This window comes from Maylandia zebra, linkage group LG23 (assembly GCF_041146795.1).
Source record: "Maylandia zebra isolate NMK-2024a linkage group LG23, Mzebra_GT3a, whole genome shotgun sequence".
In the NCBI taxonomy this organism is placed as follows: Eukaryota; Metazoa; Chordata; class Actinopteri; order Cichliformes; family Cichlidae; genus Maylandia; species Maylandia zebra.
Window position 1 is genome coordinate 886156 of NC_135188.1, and position 22764 is coordinate 908919.

The window sequence follows — 22764 nt, forward strand, 5'->3', positions numbered from 1 at the left end:
AATAATATTGAATGGGTTGCATTGTTGTATTTTGTCATGTTTCTCAGGTCTTTGTCTGAATTTCTACGAACATTATTGCTAAGGATTGTCTTATTGCATTGGAGTCACACTGGGTTAAATATGTACACTTGGGTTTTAAGGGGTATTTATTATTTTCTTCTTTTTTTGGGGTTGTATGGAAGCCCCAAACGCAATTTCATTGTTCTTGACAATGACAATAAATAAATAAATACTAAAAAAAAATACTAAATAAATTAATCCTAAAATCAATTCTAAACATTGAAACTTTTAAAGGAAAAAAGAAAACAAGAAGTACAGATTCACATTATGATTTTATTTACACAGTAAAATTAACAGCGGTGCATTTCTATAAGCAGTGATGAGGCGATAGAACTTGTGTGAAAAACAAACAAGCATGTAATTCCCAATTCTACCACAGGAGGGCGACAGAAACACACGTGTCATGCAAAGAAAACTCTCAGGTAAAGTAATGTGTAATGTTTCGTCATATGTGACCCTCAAGTATTTCCAGTGAGCGGCTGATTATTTACAGATTCTAGATGTAAAGCCACGGTGAAACGAAACCTTTATTAATGAAACAACTATGTTACATCTCTATATTGCTGGGATAAATACAGTGTGATTATACTACTGCTAGTCTGAGTTTTAAGGCTATGTTGGGCTTTGCAGCAAGATTTCACAGTGGTTATCCTCCTCTCGCATCCGTCTCAAACGCAGTACTTCCAGAAGCAGGCTACAGGCAAAAAGACAGCATTTTGTACAATGAGCTCATATTAAGTATATTTATAGTGTAATGATTGTAAATGTTAGAGCTTACGTTCTCCGCGTTTCCTTGTTATGGATTTGCCTTCTACCATATTAGCTGTAATCTTCCTCTCCAGCTCCAGGTCCTCCCTCAGCACTCTCAGCTAGAAATACAGATCAAAGTGATTATAACACATCGAGAGAGGTTTTCCAATGTTTTTGTGAATTACTGTAACAACTTTTGAGAATGTGAAACAAAAAATGAGTGCGCCATTTATACACGAGCAGCTTGTTCACATTATAATAACATCGAAATCACATTTTATTAGTGCCAGTTAAAATAAGCCTTACCTCCTCGATCTCAGCTAATTTATTAGCCAGCTCAACACCTGCAGAAAGGAGACCCAGTTAACCAAAGCAGAAATGTACCTGTGCATGTTATCACAGGCATTTGTTTGTAGGTCTCACCCAGAGGATCATCCTTTTCCACTGGGACCAAGCTTTTGTGCAGTAATAGTGCCAGAATCTTGCTCTGGGAATCTGTGTCTTCTTTCTGACTGAAAGCAGGGTTTCCTGGATGTACCAAAGCAAACACACAGTGAGTTATATGCTTATTATCTCTCAATATGTTGAAATTTGATAAAACTGTAGTGATAGACAAAGCATTTAATTAGCAGTTGCATGCATTTGGCATTCTAATTCAAATAAAATGTGCTGTTTTGCACACTCACCTGGATTAAATAGGCTCCTCCCGTCTACATTGAGCAGTAGAAACAAACTCAGGAGTCCTAAACAGTAGCTCACAGCTGTAACCCTGTCCATGGCATTCAATGTAATGTTTCAAGCGGATTTCGCACTGTGAGCACTCCTTCGAGCAAGGCTAGATGTCCACTTGCTTAAAACCATCCCGTCAATATATTTATACTTCTCCGAGCTGGGAGGAGGGGCCTGTCGGCCCCTTGATTACTAAATTCACTTCTCGTCACTGTGGACTTCGTCACTGAGCCACCTTCTCACGGGGCCCGTGAATCGTCTGAATGAAATACAGCGATCTGACGCGGACGTGCGGCCCAGAAACCCTACATCACTCTGACACGGGTAAATCAAAAAGAGAGGATGCTATTAATCAACCTGTTGGTTGTGAACCAGGATCAGATGTTCTTGGCACTCGCAAGTCTTTTTCTTTTACTTTAATTGCTTCCTAAAATAGGTACGCAGGAGTGGGTTGGCCTAGGGAAAGAGTGGCAAGTAAATTGATTTGGTCCTTAAGTGCACCATAACCAGAGACGGGCTCTTCAATCTTGGCTTCAGGACTGCTTTGGAGGTGAAGAAGCATCCATCACTGAGGCAACGCCAAACATCCCACACCTCCCATTTTACCGTATCCTATTCTATGAATCAAGGAAATCACATTTCATACGTCAGCCAGAGGAGCGCACACAGCGTTTGTGCAGGCTAAGGGAAATGAACTGCTTGAACCTGCTAAATTTGGCTGTTATTATAAGAGTCCTTTGAAATGAGACTTGCATACAGGGGGTTTCCACAAGCTCGCTCCTTTAGCCACTCATCTTCTAAATACACAAATAAAGAGACTACAAACACGAAAGCTAAAGAATCAGGAAAGACTGTGCTGAGGGGATCTTCAGGGTCTGTAAATGAAAACCAAATGTACCGATAAAGAACTGAAACTAGGCTACTGAGTCTGCAGGAGGCAGTCACTGTTCACGCCAACTAAATATCATTTGGATGCACTTAAAGACCTTACGATGCATTCGTAACTCTGTAACAGCATAACCCAAGCAGTTTAAGCACTCCTCAGAGCCCCACAGCCTCCAGTCCAGCTTCTGTTCTATTTCATCTTTAACATCAGAGGTCAGGCCTTTGTTGACCTCATTGTATTTCACTGAAAAACTAAACAGTAAAACTGCTTTGCTTAAGCATCACTTAAGGAAGCCGTCTGTGCACGCGACCACAAACAATCCCATTGATTTATCTGCAAATGGACCGCTACCATCGACTTATTTTAGGGATGTTATCTCAATTGGAAGCGGTTGTGGTAGAGCTGAACACCAGAGGGAGCAATTAGATTATCATAATCAAAAGAGCAGCTGCAGTGAGCGTGTATTTTATAGAAGGCATGACGCGTGTAAATGCGGATCCATTCACTCAGTCTGCCTTGACGGTTCCCACACATGAATCGTTGCTCGCGTGCACCGTAGTGATGACCCACGGTTGCTTCGTGGTGAAGACTTTCCGAAGCTGCACATGCAGCACACGTCTACAGCAGCTGAACCTCGAGAAGAGGGCTGCGTCAATTCAAAGCCTCTCGTAAGTCAGCCGCAAGTAGTTAGAAACCAACCGGAAGTGTGCTCACTCACTTTTCAGCTTAAAGCAGACGTTAATAGCAGCAGTGCATTCTTATGTCCCTGAATTTATAAACGGAGCAGTTGTATCATATGCTGCTGACTTGTAATGATCACTATGAAAATATACACTTAAAACTGCAGCACTTTCGTGTACTAATCATGCCAAGTTTAGAAAATCCACAATTATTACTAGCTTATTTTGGTGATGTATTTCAGCTATTTATAATGTAAGGGTTTAAATTCAAATAGTCTCATTTTCCGAAACATAAGTGTATTCTTAGACAATTTTTTACCTCAATGGAGAGCTTCGTTAAACGTTTCTTTTAGTTTAATAATATATTCAATAAATGTTTGGGAAGCTGGCTGATAAAGGTACATTTCAAAAAACCTAAAGTATAAAGCTAAATCTAAATGTTGGCTTTTGCACAGTCAAAGGTTAAAGTTATACTGGCTGGGCTAAGTTCGTAAGCATGTAGGTCTGGTGTAGTCAGTAGCATGGTTCAGTTGTATTTCTTTATTTATTGTGTCACGAATATATAAATATTTTTAATTAATATTTATAAATAAATAAGGGAACTCTTGAACAATCTTCACTTTGATTTTCTTTTCTTTTTATTCGAGTGTGTGTGTGAGTCGCCTTGAGGCGACTGTTGTTGTGATTTGGCGCTATATAAATAAAATTGAATTGAATTAAATTGAATTGATTTATTTTTCCTGCACAAGTCTTGCGAACGCTGGTATTTTATTCTGAAAAATCTAGACAGGAAATATCCTCTTACTCCGTTGGCCGGGTGTAGGAGGGAGGGAGGGACGCTAGCAATCTGACAGGCAGCTAGCTACAGCAGAGTAACAGCCTGGCAATTACAGCGGCGACGTATCAGGAGAGGGTGGTTACCGAAACTAATCAAAGGGTCGTCCAGCACCTGAACCATCAATCGGGTTTATGAGTTAAGGCGATCAATCAGGCTGCCGTTAACCTTCGGAAAAAACGCTGAAGTGTAATTCACCGTCAACGGGTTTTTTTCTTTTCTTTTTCTTGTTTTTACTTATTATCCGTGACAACATGGCTGAATGTAACGTTAGCATCGACCAGAATAAACTACCTGGAGTGAAAGAGGGTAATGTCCACATAACATGTTTCCTGGAAAAATATAAAGCAAGCTAGCTCTTAAACAGCCAGCCTGTTAGGTTAGGATAACTCTAGCGAGGCTAATGTTAACCGAGTAAACGCAGGTGTTTATTTGTTTGTCTCATGCACTACGGCTAATGTGGCTCTTAGCACACGCTGCTAGTGGATGCTAGCACACTTACTGGTCTTTTCAGGCTGGAGTTAGATGGTCAGTCTGGGTGCAGGTGTCATCCAGGCAGGTTTACAGTGGGAAACACCGTTTTATGTGTTGTGTACATGTTGACACAGTGAGAGCCGCCTCATATTAAACACAGTGCTGGGCTGGTGAAATGTGCTGTGTTTACATGACTTGTAACTTTGTCACCTGAGTTGTTTTCCTGTTTTAAGGTATGTGGTCCAGCCAGAGTTTTGAACACAAGCTCTGTTTGAGTTTTGTTTGTTGTTTTGCCCCCGGTCTCATATTCTCTGGTGCCATTTCCTCCTGCTTCTTATGACTGTTCAGAATATGAATCCCACGAGCTCTTTGCCACATAGACACCCAGAACTAGGTCTGCTATTGTTTGTGGATTTGAAAAGCAGAATGGAAACGGGGGTGTTTATATGGAAAAGCATTATGGATGGGATGCTTTGCTGGTGGGAAGCACCTGTTAGTGTGAAGCAGCTGCTGGGCAGGATGTTTGTTATTCTGGTCAGAGAGAGAAGAATCCTGCACTGCTTGTCTAGTCTGCATTGGGAAGGGATGGACTCTACAAAACTGCTGGAAAAGTTAGAAAACAGTAAAAACAACGAGGTGCAGAAATGAACTTGAAATATTTACTTATATTTAGATGTTCTTGTGGTTTATTAAACGCAGAAGTGTCCATCTATTTGCATAGTGCACACATGTTAGACCTATTTTCTATTTCAGGTCCTGAAGTGAATGATGGTGTGAAAACCTAAACCGTGAGTGCAGCTGTAACCCGTCTTTCACTTGTGCTGAATTCTTCTGAAGTCTGTTTAAAAGCAACTGTTAAAGTACTGTTGACGTATAAAGCAGCAGCAGCCACGATACAGTCTCTTTGCTAAGAAGATTAAGCATATGGTTGAGAAAATGCTCGGTGGAGGTGTCATCCTCCTTCAAAGCATCTGTCATTAGCCATCGTGCACAACGAGGCAGTCTGGATGATTTATCAAGTGTGTTTGCCTAATGGTGGTCGATTCCCTCCCAGCGATCTCTACAGTCACACAGTCACAGGCAGTTACTGGTTATTAATATTTCATGTGGATGAAGTAATCTTTGGACTGTAAGCTTAACAGGGGTGAGGAGACAGTGTGAGCTCCACAAACTGATCGACACTGGTGAATATGTATGATGCCAGATTGCTTTTGCTTTGTTGAAGCGATCTGGTGCCAGCTCCACACTTCTGAAGGCTTTTTGTTTGATGAAGCCATGACAGAGTATTCTGTTTATATGATGCTATGGTAAGTTGCTAAGTAGGGGGAGTTAAGCTACGCTGACAGAACTTTTAAGTCCACATTCATGTTTAGCTGAGGTTGTGAGAAAGGCCTAAAACCGCCTCCTTAGTTCTTCTTAACAGGAAACCGTCTGCTGTTAAAGATCTGGAGCAAACGTGAAGAGACACGAGCTGTGTGCGTCGTTGAGAAGGATCAGGTGGATGTGTCGGGATGACGTTTGGTGCTGGGGGGTTTCGGAGGAAAAAATCCCCACCTACTCCATCAGCCGAAACTGTTGTTTTCAGGATGAATCTTTTGGCAGCACCAGTGATACCGAAACCAAGCCTGGAAAGTTTGCTCTCGGGTTATCTGTAGATATGGAAAATGAGCAGTTCATATTTTTTTCTTTAAGAAAACATTTTTATTCTCTTCCTACAGAGCTGAGATTGTGGCTGGTGGACTTTTAGTCTTTGGCCAGGCCTGAAAACGACAGGAAAAAAGTCCTGCGTCATAAAAACTCAGCTTAGATAGAAAATTCAGGTTAATCTTACTTTACTTACTGTAGCTTATTTGGCTATACACAAACACGTTTCGTTTTACTGCCTTTGGGATGTGTTTTCTGCTAGATGAGCAACTAAATGTTGCCTTTTGAATTGCACTTTAGGGCAGCAACAAAACGTTTTCTCACTTCTTCTCACCTTAAAATAACTTGTCAAGATAAAAAACCCTGAGCGCTTTTTTAGTCTGAGTGCAGAGCGCTTCCTCTTTCACTTTCAGTTCATCTCAGATCCAAAAACAAATTCCAGAAGGTCAGACAGGATCTAAAATCACTTTGTGTAGCTAAGAATGATGTGCTCATTGTGCAGCGAGGCACTCTGCTCAGCTTATCAGATTAAAAACAGTTTTAGGAGTAGTTTCTCAGTATCGTGACACATTTGATTCCCTGTTGGTGGAATCCTGACACTTTGCCTTCCGTCATGACTTTAAATTCATTTTTATTGATTAAGCACATGAGGGAAGACGTGCCAGATGTTAAACGGGGAAACCGTGAGAAGTCTGATTCAAATTGACGTCTCTTCTTCCTCAAGCTTGTGTTTAACTGGGAGCATAGCTCTGTGTTTGAATACATGGGGCTGTTTGAATGATTGTAACGTTTGCTACACTTTCCAGCACTCGTTTTTAAATGAAGCCTGTTTTTCTTCCTTTCTTTAGTGTGCCGAGACTTTGCCGTGCTGGAGGACCACTCCCTGGCCTATAACCTCCAGGAACAAGAAAGTAAGCATCTACACATTAGTCATGTTTGGGGTTTTTCTTCATCCTAAGGCAGTGGTTCTCATTCATTCTCACATTCAGCTTGACTCTTGATAAAATGAGTTTCTACTCCTGAGGAGTGTCACGGGTAAAACAAGCGTTTGACAAACAGTGCTGCCCTCTCCCTCCTTCAGACGTTTGCTTTCCCTGACTGTGTTCAGGCAGACGAAAGTGTGGCTGCGTTATTCACGTGACAGAAATCCAAGTTTATACAGAGAGGTCTGTATGTGGAGAGTCTGTTTAAACACTTGGTGCCATTTATTATTGCACTGTTTTCTGCATTGGGATTTTTCTGTAACTGCAGATTGTTTCTTTCCTAAATCATTTGGTATCACTTTGCTAAAAATCAAGCTTTGAATTATGTTTTATTTGTAGCAGTAAAAGCATGCATGCAGCCCACGATGCTCCACTTTGCTATTTGCAGGGCAGAGCGCGGCGTCAGTGGCTGCAGTCTGATTAAGCCCGTATAAACCCTGGTACACAATTAGTCGAGCCATGTTGCGGGACGCCACAAAGCTCTGCATCAGAGCAGTGAGGTGGCTTTTTTGTGTGCAGCAGCTGTAGCACAGAAAGCTCTGATTGTAGAGCTGAACACACTGCATCTGTGTCTCCTTTTACGCTAGCTGGTACTTTAATGTGAGCACATATGCAAGTAATTAGAGTCATTATAGAGGGCTCCGTTCCCTCGCATCAAGATAAGTTGTTGAAATCTCACATCAACATCTTTTTCAGGTTCTTTCCGTGCATCAGAGACGGGCTGCTGCTGTATTATTATCGAGTCTGGTGAACCTCTGCACTAAGTTTAGAGTGTGAACCGAGAGAACGCGCTGCTGTAGAGGACACTAGTTTGTCTTTCCGTTTCCTCCATTGTAAAACCATATAAAGGTAAATTATGCCACGAGCTCTGCTAAATAAGAGGAAGGCAGATGTCATCCAGCCACACTCTCAGTGCAGATTAGCTGTAATGAATGTGATTGTGCCCTTTTAAAGCTGTAGGGATCTACCACCAAGGCTCATTTCCATTTGCTCCTTTGTTGCCACAGTAACTGATCAGGTTTGTGTTGGCAGAGTGTTCTTTCAACTTTGACCCTGGAAGTCAAAAGGGAGGATGCCATTTAATATATTTCAGTAGTTCTCTAAATATGCAGTGCCCCCCCCCCCGTTTTGTTTTTCTTCATGGATCACATCAGCAGATGGCGTCCAAAAGAAGATTTTAAGCACATTGAGTTTGTGTTCATGTGCAGATACAGCTGGCTTTTGTTCCCATTCAAAATGTTGAGCATGCGGAACAGCAAAGTGTCCAAATGTCACATGGAAACATTTCTGCAAGGCCGTGTCAGCACTTGGCATCTTCCGTTTCTGTGTTTGCTTCTTTTCACCGTGCAGATTTCCACTCGTGTCTGTTCTCACAGCTCAGCGTTGTTTCTTTTCCTGAATGGCCCGAGGCCTCTTCAGAGGATGTGTTTTATGAACAGATTTCACAATGTCCATTTTGTTTCCTTGAAAGATGAATCCAGATTGCTGTTGACACGGCAAACATGGCAGTGGATAAATGTCCTTCATTTTACGGTGTGACTTCAGTTATACCTTCAGACTTTTTTTTTTTTCATGGGCTGTCAGCACGTGAAAAATTAATCCCAGCGTCATTCAAGAGAACCCCCCAAAAATCGATGTCAGTCCCTCGACTCTTTATCATGATGGCACAGCTGTGACATGGTTTCCTGTTTCCATCCCACCGATCACAGACACAGACCTTATGGAGCTCCTCGCGTACAAATTGCCAAATGTAATTTTGTCCCGGATCAATAACAAAGTGAACAGAACTGAGCGAGTGAGTGATGCGCTGCTTACAAAGTGCTAGAAGTGCGTCAGCAAGCAGGATTTCTCATCTGTTATGGTCGACTGCATGCCGTCACACAACCTTGGAACGACGCCTCAGCCGCCAACATTCATTCCTCAGCGACTGAGAGCGCAGTCTGTTGAATAGCAGAGGCTGAAACGGCCGCGGCGTTTCTCTTGTCCTCAGACGCTGACGTGTAGACCTGCAAATAACCTCTGCTGTTCAACATTTATGTTATCTCACTGATAGTCAAGCCTGTGTGTGTGTGTCTCTGTGTGTGTGTCAACAGTTGAGAGCCACTTGGCCTCCAATGTCTATAAGAGCCGTCTGGTGCAGAACGACCTGCAGGTGGCCAAGAAGCTCCAAGAGGAGGAGGATGAGAGGGCCAAGATCAAGACTCAGAAAGAGAACGTTGCCATGTAGGTGTCCCTCACACGTCAGCCTCATACACACCTGTTAAATGTAAGAAGAGCAGGAATTCCTGGAGATGTGGCTGATGGCTCAGATAAAGTCCAAATCAATAATGCCATGGAGCACATTTATTCATTGAGCTTTGTGCTAATGAAAAGTCATACTAGAGTCAGCAGTTGCATAAAAGCATGCGCCTGGTTATAGTTGTGCATATGAGCAACATTTGTCCAAGTAGAAAAATAAGGATCTGCTGGTTGGATGTTTGGTTTTTGAAATGAAGCACTCGATGCACCTCGAGGACTTTTAAAGCCATCAGATTACTCAGCAGTACTCGCTGTGAGCGTTATTAGTTACTTTGACGATGGCATCTGTTTCCAATTAGTCTAATCTCATGTAATTACTCCCAAACCCCGTCCTCGGACAGATTTGTGCTTCAGCAGCGAGGTCAGCCAGCGCAGCGCTCTAGGTGACTCCTGCTGAGTGATTGTTCAGAGTAGGTTTAACACTGTTATTGTTATAAATGAGAAGATCCTGTCATTCAGTATGCTTTCAATCTTGTTTTTGCCAAGGAGCAATCATGAGGTTTGGAGCTGGTTCTGCTGACCAGCTGGTTTTCAGATTATTTAAGAGCAGATGTTGCTGAGCCATGCGTCAATTAGGCGTAGGATGTAACAGACTTCCTAACAGGTCTGTGCTAAAGACATGTTATATCTGTGTTAGGAGACTCATAGACTCAAGCTAACCTACAAAATGCTTTCAGTCTTTATCCTGCTTTAGAAACATGCAGAAACAAACGGCATAAGCAGATCTTCTTCAGTTGTTATGGAGTCTGTGTGGTGTCTTTGTCACCGCTGATGTATAATTATATTCCCCGAGGGGTTTGGGTTGCTTCCAACTGCATGTCCAAAGCAATGCAGCGTGTACACTTACTAACCACAGTGGCCTGATGCAGAAACATAAATCTGGCTCCGCTGAACATAGCAGAGAGCTCTGTTGTCTCTGTTTCAGCCCAAAGCAGCAGTTGCATCCCAAGTGTGCAAAAAGGCACTTGGAGTCTTTCTGTGCTCTGCAGTTTTAATCAACATAAAAGCGCTGACTCGCCGAACCCACTTATTTTAAACACACATAAACATGCAGGGCTCGAGTAGAGGGATTGCACTCCCTGGGTGCCAGATGCCTCACCGACGCATGCAGGCCGGTGCTGCCGGTCTTGTTCCAAGCTCACCGTCTATCCCACACTCGCCACTTAGACACCGGACTAAACAGCATCACTTCTTTCTCAGCACGTACTGTTTCAAGACGCTCAGGTGCAGCAGTTTGTTTACATGTGCCACTTTAATTCATCCTAAGCCGTTAACCACTCGGGTCAAATCCAGGTACGGCGTGGGTTGTATAAGCTCCTCCTTCTGTTAGTAAGATTTCACACTCAGGTGCGTCTGCACACACTGTAAGGATTTTCACACACCAGCCCTGCAGGCAGATGGTGTTTTTGACTAAATCGTGCAGCTTCAAAGATGAGCGTGAGCCAAGGCGCTAGTGAGATCAACCCTGCAGTGAGCTAAGATCCTCCTGCTCCTGCCTGAGGCGCGCTGACCATCATTCACAACATGCTGGATGACTTCAAAGCTGAGGGTTCGGGTGTTGACTCCCCTTATGAAACAGAATTACTGAAAACTGTAAGTGACAAAAAAGTGCATCATTTTCACAGTGTTGAAGTCAGTGAGGCTTTTAAACCTTTATATACACAACAATCTAACGTGTGTAGTACCAGAGCCGGTTTCAGCACCACTGTGTGAGTTTGTCATCAGAATAATTGAGACTTGAAAAGTGTAATAAGGCTTATTTAACAAATGTGTCAGTGTAAATATGCATCTTTAAGCAAAGCTGTGAATTTAAAAATGTCCTTCCATTACATCCCTGCTGTAACATTTTCCCGCTTCTTCTCTTCGTACATGCTTGCAACGCATGTGAACCCCAGCGAGCGGCAAGATAACGAGATCGCCCAGGAGATTCAGGAGGAACTGGTCCGACAGGCAGAGCGACAGCGACAGCAAGAAGAGAAAGATGCGGTAGGAAGTGGACCTGAGGCAGTGCTGCTTGTTTCTACCCCTCAGTTGTTTCTAGTCTTCCTGTTTTGAGCGGGTCATTCTTTTCCAATCATTGCGCCTTTGTTTCCACTTTTATTTTATTTTATTTTATTTTTAAGTAATTGGGACCTTTTTTTTTTTTTTTCTTTTTTTTTAAACATTACAATCACATTGTTGATAAATGGGAAAGCTGAGAAATCCTAGATTCTGTTTCCCAATCAGCAACACTGTTTGTGTTAGATTAGTCAGAGTGAGCTAACTTGGGTCAGATCGCCTCCTACGTGCTCCATAAGGTGTACGAAGCATGTGCTAATTGGCCTGAGAAGCGAGCTACTGTACGTGCACCCAAAGAAATATGACCTTTGTCTAAGTGGGACATTTCTATATTGATGCGGGACGACGTGCTTACTGTTGCGTTGTTTTGTTGCAGGCCATCGCTCGTAAGCTGCAGGAGAAGGAGATGAAAGAGGACAGGAGGAGACATAAGCAGCTGGAAACGCGCTTTGATGAAGATCATGGAGGTGAGGAGAGCACCGCTGACTTATGTAAATGCCTCATTTATGTTGACTTATGGCTGTCGGAGCAAAGCTAGTTTTCTATCTGTAAAACGGCTGACCGTTGTATGAGCGGCCCTTTGGCGACAGTGGGAAGGAAAAACTCCCTTTGAACAGGAAGAAACCTCCAACAGAACCAGGCTCAGGGAGGGGCGGGGCCATCTGCTGTGATTGGTTGGGGAGAGAAAAGGAAGACAGGATAAAGACATGCTGTGGAAGAGAGACAGAGATTAATAGCAGATATGATTCAATGCATCATGGGAATCCCCGGCAGCCTACGTCTATTGCAGCATAACTAAGGGAGGATTCAGGGTCACCTGGTCCAGCCCTAACTATATGCTTTAGCAAAAAGGAAAGTTTGAAGCCTAATCTTGAAAGTAGAGATAGTGTCTGTCTCCTGAATCCAAACTGGAAGCTGGTTCCACAGAAGAGGGGCCTGAAAACTGAAGGCTCTGCCTCCCATTCTACTTTTAAATACTCTAGGAACAACAAGTAGGCCTGCAGAGCGAGAGCGAAGTGCTCTAATAGGGTGATATGGTACTACAAGGTCATTAAGATAAGATGGGGCCTGATTATTTAAGACCTTGTATGTGAGGAGCAGGACTTTGAATTCTGGATTTAACAGGAAGCCAATACAGGAGAAATCTGCTCTCTTTCTAGTCCCTGTCAGGACTCTTGCTGCAGCATTTTGGATCAGCTGAAGGCTTTTCAGGGAGTTTTTAGGACTTCCTGATAATAATGAATTACAGTCGTCCAGCCTGGAAGTAATAAATGCATGAACTAGTTTTTCAGCGTCACTCTGAGACAGGATATTTCTAACTTTAGAGATGTTGCACAAATGGAAGAACGCAGTCTTACATATTTGTTTAATATGTGCATTGAAGGACATGTCCTGGTCAAAAATGACTCCAAGGTTCCTCACAGTGTTACTGGAGGCCAAGGTAATGCCATCCAGAGTAAGAATCTGCTTAGATACCATATTTCTAAGCTTTTCAGGGCCGAGTACAATAACCTCAGTTTGATCTGAATTAAGAAGCAGAAAGTTAGCGGCCATCCAGGTCTTTATGTCTTTAAGACATTCCTGCAGTTTAACTCATTGGTGTGTGTTATCTGGCTTCATGGACAGATAGAGCTGGGTGTCATCAGCATAGCAGTGTAAATGTATGCTATGTCTTCTAATGATGCTGCCTAAGGGAAGCATGTATAATGTAAACAGAATTGGTCCTAGCATTGAACCCTGTGGAACTCCATAATTAACCTCAGTGTGTGAAGAGGACTCTCCATTTACATGCACAAACTGGAGTCTATTAGATAGATATGATACAAACCACTGCAGTGCAGTACCTGTAATACCTACAGCATGTTCTAATCGCTCTAATAGGATATTATGGTCGACAGTATCGAACGCTGCACTGAGGTCTAGCAGGACAAGCACAGAGATGAGTCCACTGTCAGAGGCCATAAGAAGATCATTTGTAACCTTCACTAAAACTGTTTCTGTGCTGTGCTGAGCTCTGAAACCTGACTGAAACTCTTCAAATAAGCCTCTGCAGATGATCTGTTAGCTGTTTGACAACTACTCTTTCAAGGATTAAAGAATAATTCTCACAGCTTTTCACAGAAGAATATAAAGTCATGAGTAAGGCCACGGGAGGTGATCGGTCTCTGTTTCTGTGCCGGATTTGGTTTTGTCTCCAGCTTTGAGTGCGGTGGGCGTGTCTCTAACACTCATGGCGATTGTTGCTGACTTGAAGATTGTGGAATGCATTTATAAGCACATAATTAACCCTGAAGGAAGGCTTGCGTGTTCCTGCAGAGAAATAACTCGTCCTTTTACTCCCAGTGCAGAGCGCTGATTGAGCCTTTTGTACCAGAGTTGGCATTTAGTGAATTAGGAGCAATTTTAGATTTACTTCTGATGTATTTAAAAAAACAACAACATGTTTTTAGTGTTTTTTGGGGCTTCTAAAACGTGTTAGCAGCTCAGTGTCACAATTTTATGTTTCATGTTGAAAAATTGAAGCTTTGCTGCAAGTCCTAATCCAAAATGTCATCACGATTGCTTCTGTACCTGAAGCGCTGCGGCCGTTTCTTATTGCGTCTTGTTGAGGCATGAGTGCGGTCGCAGGTCTTGAACCACAGTTGTGAGTGTGAGTGTGGGAGGAAGTAAATTTCCTGTTCCTAATAAAAGCTCAGCTTTTCTCTCTGCAGCTGCTAAATCTAATGTGACATGCTGACTACCAGCTTTGCCATTTCAACCCTTTTGGGTGTTTTGTTTCTGAGATTGACTCAGAACACTAAACCTCTACAGTGGTGTCGCTCCCACACAGGAAGCACAGAGGAAAATCTCTTTTTTCCTTTTAGTCAACAGAAGAAAAATCAGTCTGGTTTTCTAGCAATTTGGTGCTCTGCAAAAATTCAACACACACACAGTTTCTACTTAAAGTGCTCGTGAGTGATTTTTATCTTGTGCTTGTTTGTTCATTTAAACTGTCACGGAAGCTGATTTGAATAGTTTCCGTGTTGGTGTTTGTCGGCGCAGACGGGGACGGGCGAGCCTCTCGCTGTCAGTCCACCTGCTTGTTCTCTGTATCGACTGCAGACTGTGAGAACTTATGTAACTGCTCACCTGTAACGTCACCACTGGGCGTTTGCACCTGTGACTGTGATGATGCCACAGTCTCTCTCTCTGACGTACAAAAACATGTTGCTTCTCGTCACTGAACAGCTGTCAGGGTAGAATAAAAGGTTAAAAATAGGAGAATATTTTATTTTTTTAAAGTGAGACGAGGTGAGCAAACAGCGAATGCCCGTGGGCGTCTGAGCAGGTGTCAGGCTCTGCTCGTACCTCCCTGCTGCTGGTTGGATAACTGGAATGCCATTGCACTGACTGGCAGTGCGGCGAGGACTGGCCTGAGCTTTGTTCCTCGCTGTGCGTTTCCTTTCATTTGTATTCATTCAAACATTTCTCAGCCACATGTCGACTCCCAACAAACAGGTTTCCTTAAAGGTGAAGTGCTCAGATCAACAGTTTGCTCTGTTGGTGTGTCTGCAGCGTCTGTATTTACAAAAGCAGTGGCATGTGGAGTGCAATGGAGGAGCAGACCATTTGTAACCATTTAAAAACATCATATACTGGTTGATGTCCCATCATGAGTCCTGAGTGCCTTTATATCCAGTCAGACTGTCTGATAGCGGCTAACACTCGCTGTTGCTGTCTTTGCAACATTTTAATTTTCCAACCGTAACAACTGCCGGGACGTTTTGGGTCATTTAATGTCATCTTCTGCATTTCCTCTTTCTTCTAACCACTGCTCTCCTCACAGGTGCTGTATCTAACCCGGTGCTCACTGTCTTGACTTATATTACACCTGTCTGTTGTTGTTAACTTTCCCTGTTTTCATCAACCACCACCATCATCATCATCGTGCCTTCTCACTCTGCTTTGCTCAGCTGCAAGAAGACCTCTAGACTTGGACAAACCCAGACATCACACACCGACGTCCCCCGGGCGATACGATGCTCCGGTGAGCTCACGTCGAGATTACTCTCCAGATTATAGTTCAACAGAACCTAAAAGGAGCAGACACCCAAAACTGGATGCTGCAGCACCCCGTGGTCGCTCCAGATACCCAGAAGGCTATCTGCTGGGAGAAGGAGGCCGTAGCAGGCACGCAGATCCTTTTCCTGAGCACCTGATGCACAACAGAGGCAAACACGGGGACAGGTATCCAGAGCACGAGCCCTCACAGACTGGCAGAGCCAGGGATTTAGGATACGAGGACACAGAGAGAGTGGTGAGGAGGAAAGAGAGGCCAGCTAGACCACCTCCAGTACAAATTCCTAAAGAGAGGGACAAAACGTGGGTCAGAGAGCAGAACAGGCAGTACGACCGAGACGGAGGCAGAGAACCGGAATATGAGAGGTATACTGCAAGAGACCAGAGGAGGGACAGAGATCGGAGGAGGGACAGAGACCAGGACCTCAGGTGGGGAAGAGCAGAGGGGCGGGACGGAGAAAGATCCAGAGACAGAGGACGAAGTTTGGACAGAGAGCTAGAGGGACACGGACATCGAGATAAAGGAAGACAAAGAGCGAGAACCCGGAGCAGGGAGAGAGGACTCGAAGAGGCCTTTGTGGAGCCAGCACACAGCCGGGACCGGCTGAGGGAAGGGAGGGCTTCCTGGGAGGGGGAAGAGGAGGATTTTGAGAGGACCAGGGGACGGCACCGTGTCCAGTCCAGCCCCAATGAGCTGTTTGGAGATCATAGGGGCGATGAAGGCAGAGGAGACAGCAGGGAGTTCTGGGACCTCCAGCAGGGGGAGGGTCGTGGCAGGGAACGCAGTCATAGTCAACCCAGCGGAGAGACAGGTATCACCCCGAGCTCCCTCTGGGCTCTGCGGGGGGGCTGTGTGGTGTGCTAAACCTTTCTGTGGCAGTCTGAGGTGGTGGGTCAGTCTAACAGCGATCGCTAACACACACGTTAGATTCACTGTTTTCAGGATCAGCGATCTTGTGATTTCAGGTTTGAGGCCAATGATTTATTTCGCCTAGTGTGGAGTTTTCTTGTCTCTGTGCTTGGAGTGAGGCGTGTGCTGTGTGCTTTCTTATGGCTTGATGAGCTTTGTAAGCTCAAATGTTTCCTTGATAAAGGGCTTCAGAGCTAGTTGTGTGTTCTTGTCAATTGAACAAGCTAAACTTTACCATTTCATGGTTTTAACTGATCTGAGATCTGCCACAGGTTTAAATGACCCAAACACAGCGAACAACACCAGTGGAGATGCACTGCAGCCCTTTAAAGGTGCATTGGCTTTGATCAAACTGCTGCTGAATGTATTTTTGTGTGAATGTGGCATCAAATTATTGATCATTCAACAGACAAATGATTTTGATCCATAAATCATTTTAATTTATCAAGAAAAATGATACAAACTTTACTTTATTCTGTAATTGTGTAAATTGCACCTTTAAGATGAGATTTCCTTTTGCTGAAGCGAATCCTAATAAATAATCATCGCAGCCCTGCTCTGTTAGTCATGATTTGCCTTTTGCAGGTCGTATTGCGCACCGTGGCGGCGGGTCAGTAATGCCAGAGACTGAGTACGGACTGAGTGAGGCCACCAAGGGTTTGACCAAGCTCGATCTGCGCGAGCAAGAGCTGAAGGACCTGGAGGTGGCCAGGAAACTGCAAGAGGAGGAAATTAAGGTCAGGAAGGAAACCAGAAGAGAAGTACGTGTTGTCCATATGTGCACGCACACCGTGACGTACAGGGAACAATCACATTAGCTTATAGTTAGCAAACAGTGTGCGCAAAGAGCAAAGTTAAAGGTCTGTCGGTCTGTGTGTGGTTGAGTTTCTTCTTCTTTGTTTAGAAATCAGTTTTGTAAAGAAATGAAAATGTTTTAATAACTCTGCCCATAAATGTATTTTTGTTGTGCATTATTTGATTTGACATGATGAAACGTGATTGGCTCCAGAGCAGCCAATGACAGTAAAGCATTTGACTCTGTTATCAAAGCTGTAAAGAACTTGAAGCCTTGATGTCAAAAACCAAACTGAAAGTGTTTTTCTTGTGTGTTTTCAACATCACGTAACATCTGTGTGAGAACGTAACCTTTTCTCTGGTTTCAGGCGAGCCAGATGCACGTGCGTGCAGCCCAAGTGGCTCAAGACGAGGTGAGTGTGTGGAAACTCCTCCTCCAACATGGATAAATGTTACGTGCAAAGATGCTCTGCAGCACTGGAGGTGTCGCTTTGGCTGCTTCGTGTGAACCAGGTGTTCTCTGATGACATCTGGGACGCTTGTGTAGAGTTATGTCATGTGACATGTAGGACGTATTCTGGGGTAAATGACCTAGTCGCCTCGCTTTGCCAGGAAATCGCCCGACTGCTGATGGAGCAGGAGAAAAAGGAGTACAGGAAGAATCGCGAATGGGAGAAAGAGAAGGAGCGGGAGAGGCTGGCCATGGAAAGGATGGCAGTGGAGAGGAGGCGGCAAGAGGGAGACTACAGGGTAATTTTCCATGACCGTGCATATTTTTAACATGCGTGCTTTTTCCATATAAGACTGTATTTCCTCTGTGGGACGAGAACCATAATTTCTGTTGGTTTCCAGCCAAACTCCGAGGACGTTGTCCGGCCCAGGACACGAGAGGAGTACGAGTACCAAAGGCAGAAGAACTACAAGCCTCCGAGGTACACGGCTCTCACCAGAAGAAATGTCCAGTCTGTAAAGAAGCAGAAATGTATTAATGTTTTGCACGTGTTTCAGGCCTCCACAGCCGCGCACACATGACTATGAGAATGTCAGTCCTGGCTACGTCTACCCAGATCACCCTGCTGCCCCTCGCGCTCCAGCCAGACCTGATCCAACTTACAGAGGTAAATGAAAACCTAAACAAGGCAGCTGCTGCCCTTTTTCAACACTGTGGTGTTTTTGCACTTTAGTCTGCTTGATGCTAATAGCCGTGTCTCTCCCAGCGTTCCTGGCTGCGTGTGTTCTGCAAAGAAAGAGTTAACTTTGAATCTGCAGATAGAAATACATCAGGCTGTCAGACTCAACACTGGCTCAGAAGTTTAATTAACTAAATATACTAGTAATACTACAGTATTTAACTAAGAAGTTTTTGTTTTTTTATTTGTTTTATTTATATAGCACATTTCAAAACCAGGGGTGTGCCAAAGTGCTTCACAGAATCGATTAAGTGCAGTTACAGATACAAATATACTGACAGGTGGGAGACATAACTATGCAGTATACAGTAGGCACAAGCCAAAGGCTGAAGGTTAAACACGATAAGCTTTAATCAGAGCAAAACGATAAAACACAGTGCCATTACGAACACGCAGATATAGGTTGAGATTATTCCAGAGGTAGGGTGCAAGAGAGGCGAATGCTCGGTCACCTCTGGTGTTGAGCCGAGATGTAGGTCACACCAGGAGCATTTGGCCTGCTGATCTAAGCGCTCCCCCGGGGGTGTAAAAGCTGAGGAGATCAGTAAGATAGCTGGGTGTGGTATTATTTATGATTTTAAACGTGAACAATAAGATTTTAAAATCAATGTGATTTTAATGGGAAGCCAGTGCAGGTCAGAAAGAACCGGAGTAATAGACTCAAACCTACCAGTCCCATTTTGAACGACGGCAGAATGGAGACCAGCATAAAGGGAATTACAGTAAACTAATCTGGATGTAACAAAGGCATGGATACGTTTTTCAAGGTGCTTACGTGGTATGTAGGGCTTGGCCTTGGAGATTAGACGTGATTGATAGAAACTGGATTCAACTACCGAGGACACGTGTTTGTCCAGCTTAGAGGAACTGTCCAAGACAACACCCGGGTATCAGAAAGAGTCAGCAAAGGGCCCAAATACATCATTGAGTTCAGCCTGACTATCGACGATTATGATTTCCATCTTCTTATCATTGAGAATGAGGGAATTGCTCAGCAGCCAATTTTTAACTTCATTCATACAATTGAAGAAGTGTTGCAACGATGACGTGACATCCTCAGCCAGTTCAAAATGGATTTGAATGTCATCCACATAAAAGTGGAAAGAAATATTGTATTTTTCAAGGATTCGGCCCAAGGATAACAAGTATTAAGAGAACAGCATAGGACCCAGTACAGACCCCAGGGGGACACCAGAGGTGACCGGGGCAATGGAGGAGGAGCAGGTACCCATGGTGACAGAAAAGGACCTTTCTGATAGGATTTAAACCAGCTAAGGGCACTGCCCGTGATGCCCACCTTAAGCCTCATTAAAAGGACATTATGGTCCACCAAATCAAAAGCAGAGGACAAATCGAGCAAAGCTAAGACCACAGGGCGCCCCGAGTCAGCGATTGAGAGAAGATCATTAAAGACTAGCAGTAATGCAGTTTCCGTGCTAAAGCTTAGACCCGACTGTATTTTCCCCGATGTTGTTTGCATCCAAATAAGCTTGAAGTTGGGAATGAACAAACAAAAAGTTTACTTGATTACTTTGGTCATTTATCAGTAGGAAAAAAACCAGTTAAAAGTCTAAAGTTTACATTTTTCATTGCTGTCCAGATGTCCAGTCTTCTGGTCCCCAGGCCTCATCTTTGACATCATCAATGTTAAAATGAACATCTTCATTTCTTTCAAGTGGTTTGTTTTGGCCAAATGTCTAAATAGGAACGTCTCCCTTTATTTTCTTAGCACTGCCTACATGAACACGTGAGAGTGCTGAAGGCGTTTAGTTCGACCAGAGCTGGTTTCTCGTCACTCATATTAATAAACTCCTGAACGCTACCTTGGAAAACTTGAGTTCATAAACACTGCAGCATAAATTGCACTGCAGCAGGGCCACGATTAGTCAACTAGTCACGATTACGTCGACTATCAATCGTTTGTGGCAGCGCTACACTGCAGTATATGGAGCTCATTTTCTGTCTCTTCCATCTTTTTCAGGTGCCCATCACAAGCGGTGACTCAGGCTCTCGCCCGTGCGCACACATGCTGTCAGTCCTCCTGTGTGTGTGTGTTTATCTTTTATTTTCACCCATTCACACTCTGTTGGCCAGAATCCTTCGGACAGTCATGAGTTGGCAGTGGGATTTTTTTTTTTTTTTTAAATATCCTCCAAAGTTGAGGAAGTGGATGTGTGAGTGCTAGAAATACTCATCTTTTTTTTTAATGATCTGTAAAATGTGATTGCATATTTCTTTGAACTGATGTGACATTAAGCCTAGCCAAAAGAAATCTCCCATGATTCTTTGCTGTGTAAATGAAGGAACTGCCCCCCTGCTGTGGTCATTGTGTGCCATCAAAGGGCTTAAAGCCTCTGCTGGATGTAACAGTTCCTCGAGACTCTTCATGGGACATGCCTGTCTGGTCCACTGTGGCTGTTACAGTGTCTTAGATACCAACGTGGCAGCTTCTTTGTTACAGCGTGCTGCGCCTCTGTTCTCGCCGTGCTGTGCAGCGAGGCCCTGTGAGGGCTGCCCATGTGCCACACAGCCTTTGACTCTGAAGGGGATGCATTATATTTTGTTTTATTTGCTGTAATTATAAAACAAAGCCTTGATTTCGGTGCTGGTAGCTCTGGCTTTCATATGTTTCCCACCTTGTTCCAGCGCAGAAGAGGTGGAGCTTAGCGGCGATCCGTGGACATCGATCAGCTCGATGTGTTTGCGGTTTTTTTGCTTGTGAGGGGAACTTTTTTTTTTTTCCACTTAACCCTGTCTTTCTTAAACTGTAGTGGTATGACTGTATATGACTTACTGTTTCTATGTGCATGCTTACTGAGAGTGTACAGATGTGTACATGCATCTCAGCTCTGTATCAATATTAACTGGCTCCCTCTTTATTATCAGAAAGGGCTAAAGCTGCAAACAGCCAATAATAATCTCTCTGTAGAAACTAAATATGTGCTCACATATACTGCTGTACAGTATTTCAGTCTTCTGCCAATATTTCATATGAGCTTGTCATTTCCAGCTGGCCCATAAAAGAACCAGTACCAAATGAAATGCATGTGTTGCCTGTGTCAAACCTGAGTTCATGCTCAGACGCTGTGTGTAAATCTGCGTTCTTGTTTTTTACATTCGACCAAATCATGTGGAAACTGTTCGGTTCTCCCTCCATGAAACTTGTATCCTGCTCGTTGTCTTTATTGAGAAAGGGAGCTTTATATTTATTTTTGTAAATTTCTTTTTTCCTCACATTGTTTCCTCAGTTTTCATTGGCCAAGCTTCCCCGCTGTCACTTCCAGGACTGTCCGGTCTCATACTTCCTGCTTGCAGAAAGGAGAAATTCTAGTGTTTTGTTTTATATTTCTTCAGGTCCTGATATTTTTGGCTATGAGAGGGAAAAAACGGATAATGAAGAGCACATTGCTGAAATGTTTGTGATTGCCACACAATGACTCACTCATTGAGCATTTGGTGCTGCGTAGAGTTTTTGCTTTGTAATAAATGTTGCTGAAATTATAAATCTGCGTGGAGAACAAGCCCCTGTGCTGTACGCAGAAACTCTTCTCTCGTAGTGCGTTGAACAAACATGCAACTGTCATTGAACTACAGTGTGTGCTACTTGCTGTTGACAGAATGAGATGTGCCATATACGTGTTGTTTTTCAGGGACTTTACAAATTGGAGCGATTAAAAGTTGTGGTTGTAGCGGAGCTAGCGCACCCACTGTGGTGGGTCTCCCTAATTTATTCTTTGATGAGAACGCCACCTAGTGGACGTGCTTCCAGTTGGTGAGGGTACAGATCACAGTGATGTGTATTTGTGTATGTTGTGCTTCAGATATGACTTTACTTTCATGTGTTGTCTGTTTTCTTTGATTTAGGGCTTTATGCAATCTACCAATCATGAATCAACATGTTGGACTTTTAAAGTAAAATGAATTTAAGTTGCTTTTACTTGTAGCATCTCAAAATGTAATAAATTGCATCAGCATTTACACCATGAATACAACGTGTTTGTGAAGCTGTAGGCCACTCAGCACATCTCACCTGACATGCCCGCTTCATCCCACAGCTTTAGTTGATAAGAATACAGGGGGGGGGGTTAGTGTTAAAGGTCACATTAGTTTATTGGTCAAGATATTCAGTGACCTTAGTTTCACTCCTCTGCTCATGACGACCTGCAGTCACCCCCTCTGGGGCCCGCTTGATGTGGGAGAACCCGTAATGCAGAACGTTTGAAGCCTTCAGTGACCTCTGACCCTGGCACATGTAACCACAGAGTTACCTGTAGTACAGGTTTTGAGTTTCCAAAGGCAGAAACTGCTCAAAGCCTCTGGGTTTGAGTCCTCTTGAAAACCTTAGACTTCAAGAAACTACACCTACTACTTAAAAGTCAGTTTGAACTGAGACTGTTCGTATCACTCCTCCTC

At 43.6% G+C, this 22764-nt stretch overlaps 2 protein-coding genes across 3 annotated transcripts; one reads left to right on the top strand and one right to left on the bottom strand.

Moving 5' to 3' along the window:
* Positions 1-319: 319 nt before the first annotated feature.
* On the bottom strand, positions 320-3080 carry uts2d (urotensin 2 domain containing). Its single transcript, XM_076879805.1, has 5 exons — positions 1497-3080; positions 1234-1338; positions 1117-1154; positions 839-929; positions 320-754 (listed from the first exon to the last, which is right to left on the bottom strand). The coding sequence occupies exons 1-5, from the start codon at positions 1585-1587 to the stop codon at positions 729-731; spliced, it is 351 nt and encodes a 116-aa protein (XP_076735920.1). The 5' UTR covers positions 1588-3080; the 3' UTR covers positions 320-728.
* Positions 3081-3937: 857 nt separating this feature from the next.
* ccdc50a (coiled-coil domain containing 50a) lies at positions 3938-22329 on the top strand. Of its 2 annotated transcripts, XM_024798693.2 has the most exons (12): positions 3938-4249; positions 6907-6969; positions 9135-9264; positions 11235-11325; positions 11774-11864; positions 15351-16268; positions 16952-17103; positions 17530-17574; positions 17774-17911; positions 18014-18093; positions 18170-18279; positions 20333-22329. In XM_024798693.2, exons 1-12 carry the CDS (start codon positions 4195-4197, stop codon positions 20350-20352), a joined length of 1893 nt encoding a protein of 630 aa, XP_024654461.1. In that variant the 5' UTR covers positions 3938-4194; the 3' UTR covers positions 20353-22329. The 2 variants fall into 2 exon arrangements, with proteins under 2 accessions (XP_024654461.1, XP_024654462.1); XM_024798694.2 differs by lacking the exon at positions 15351-16268 and having other exon boundaries at positions 3949-4249.
* The last annotated feature ends 435 nt before the right edge of the window (positions 22330-22764 follow it).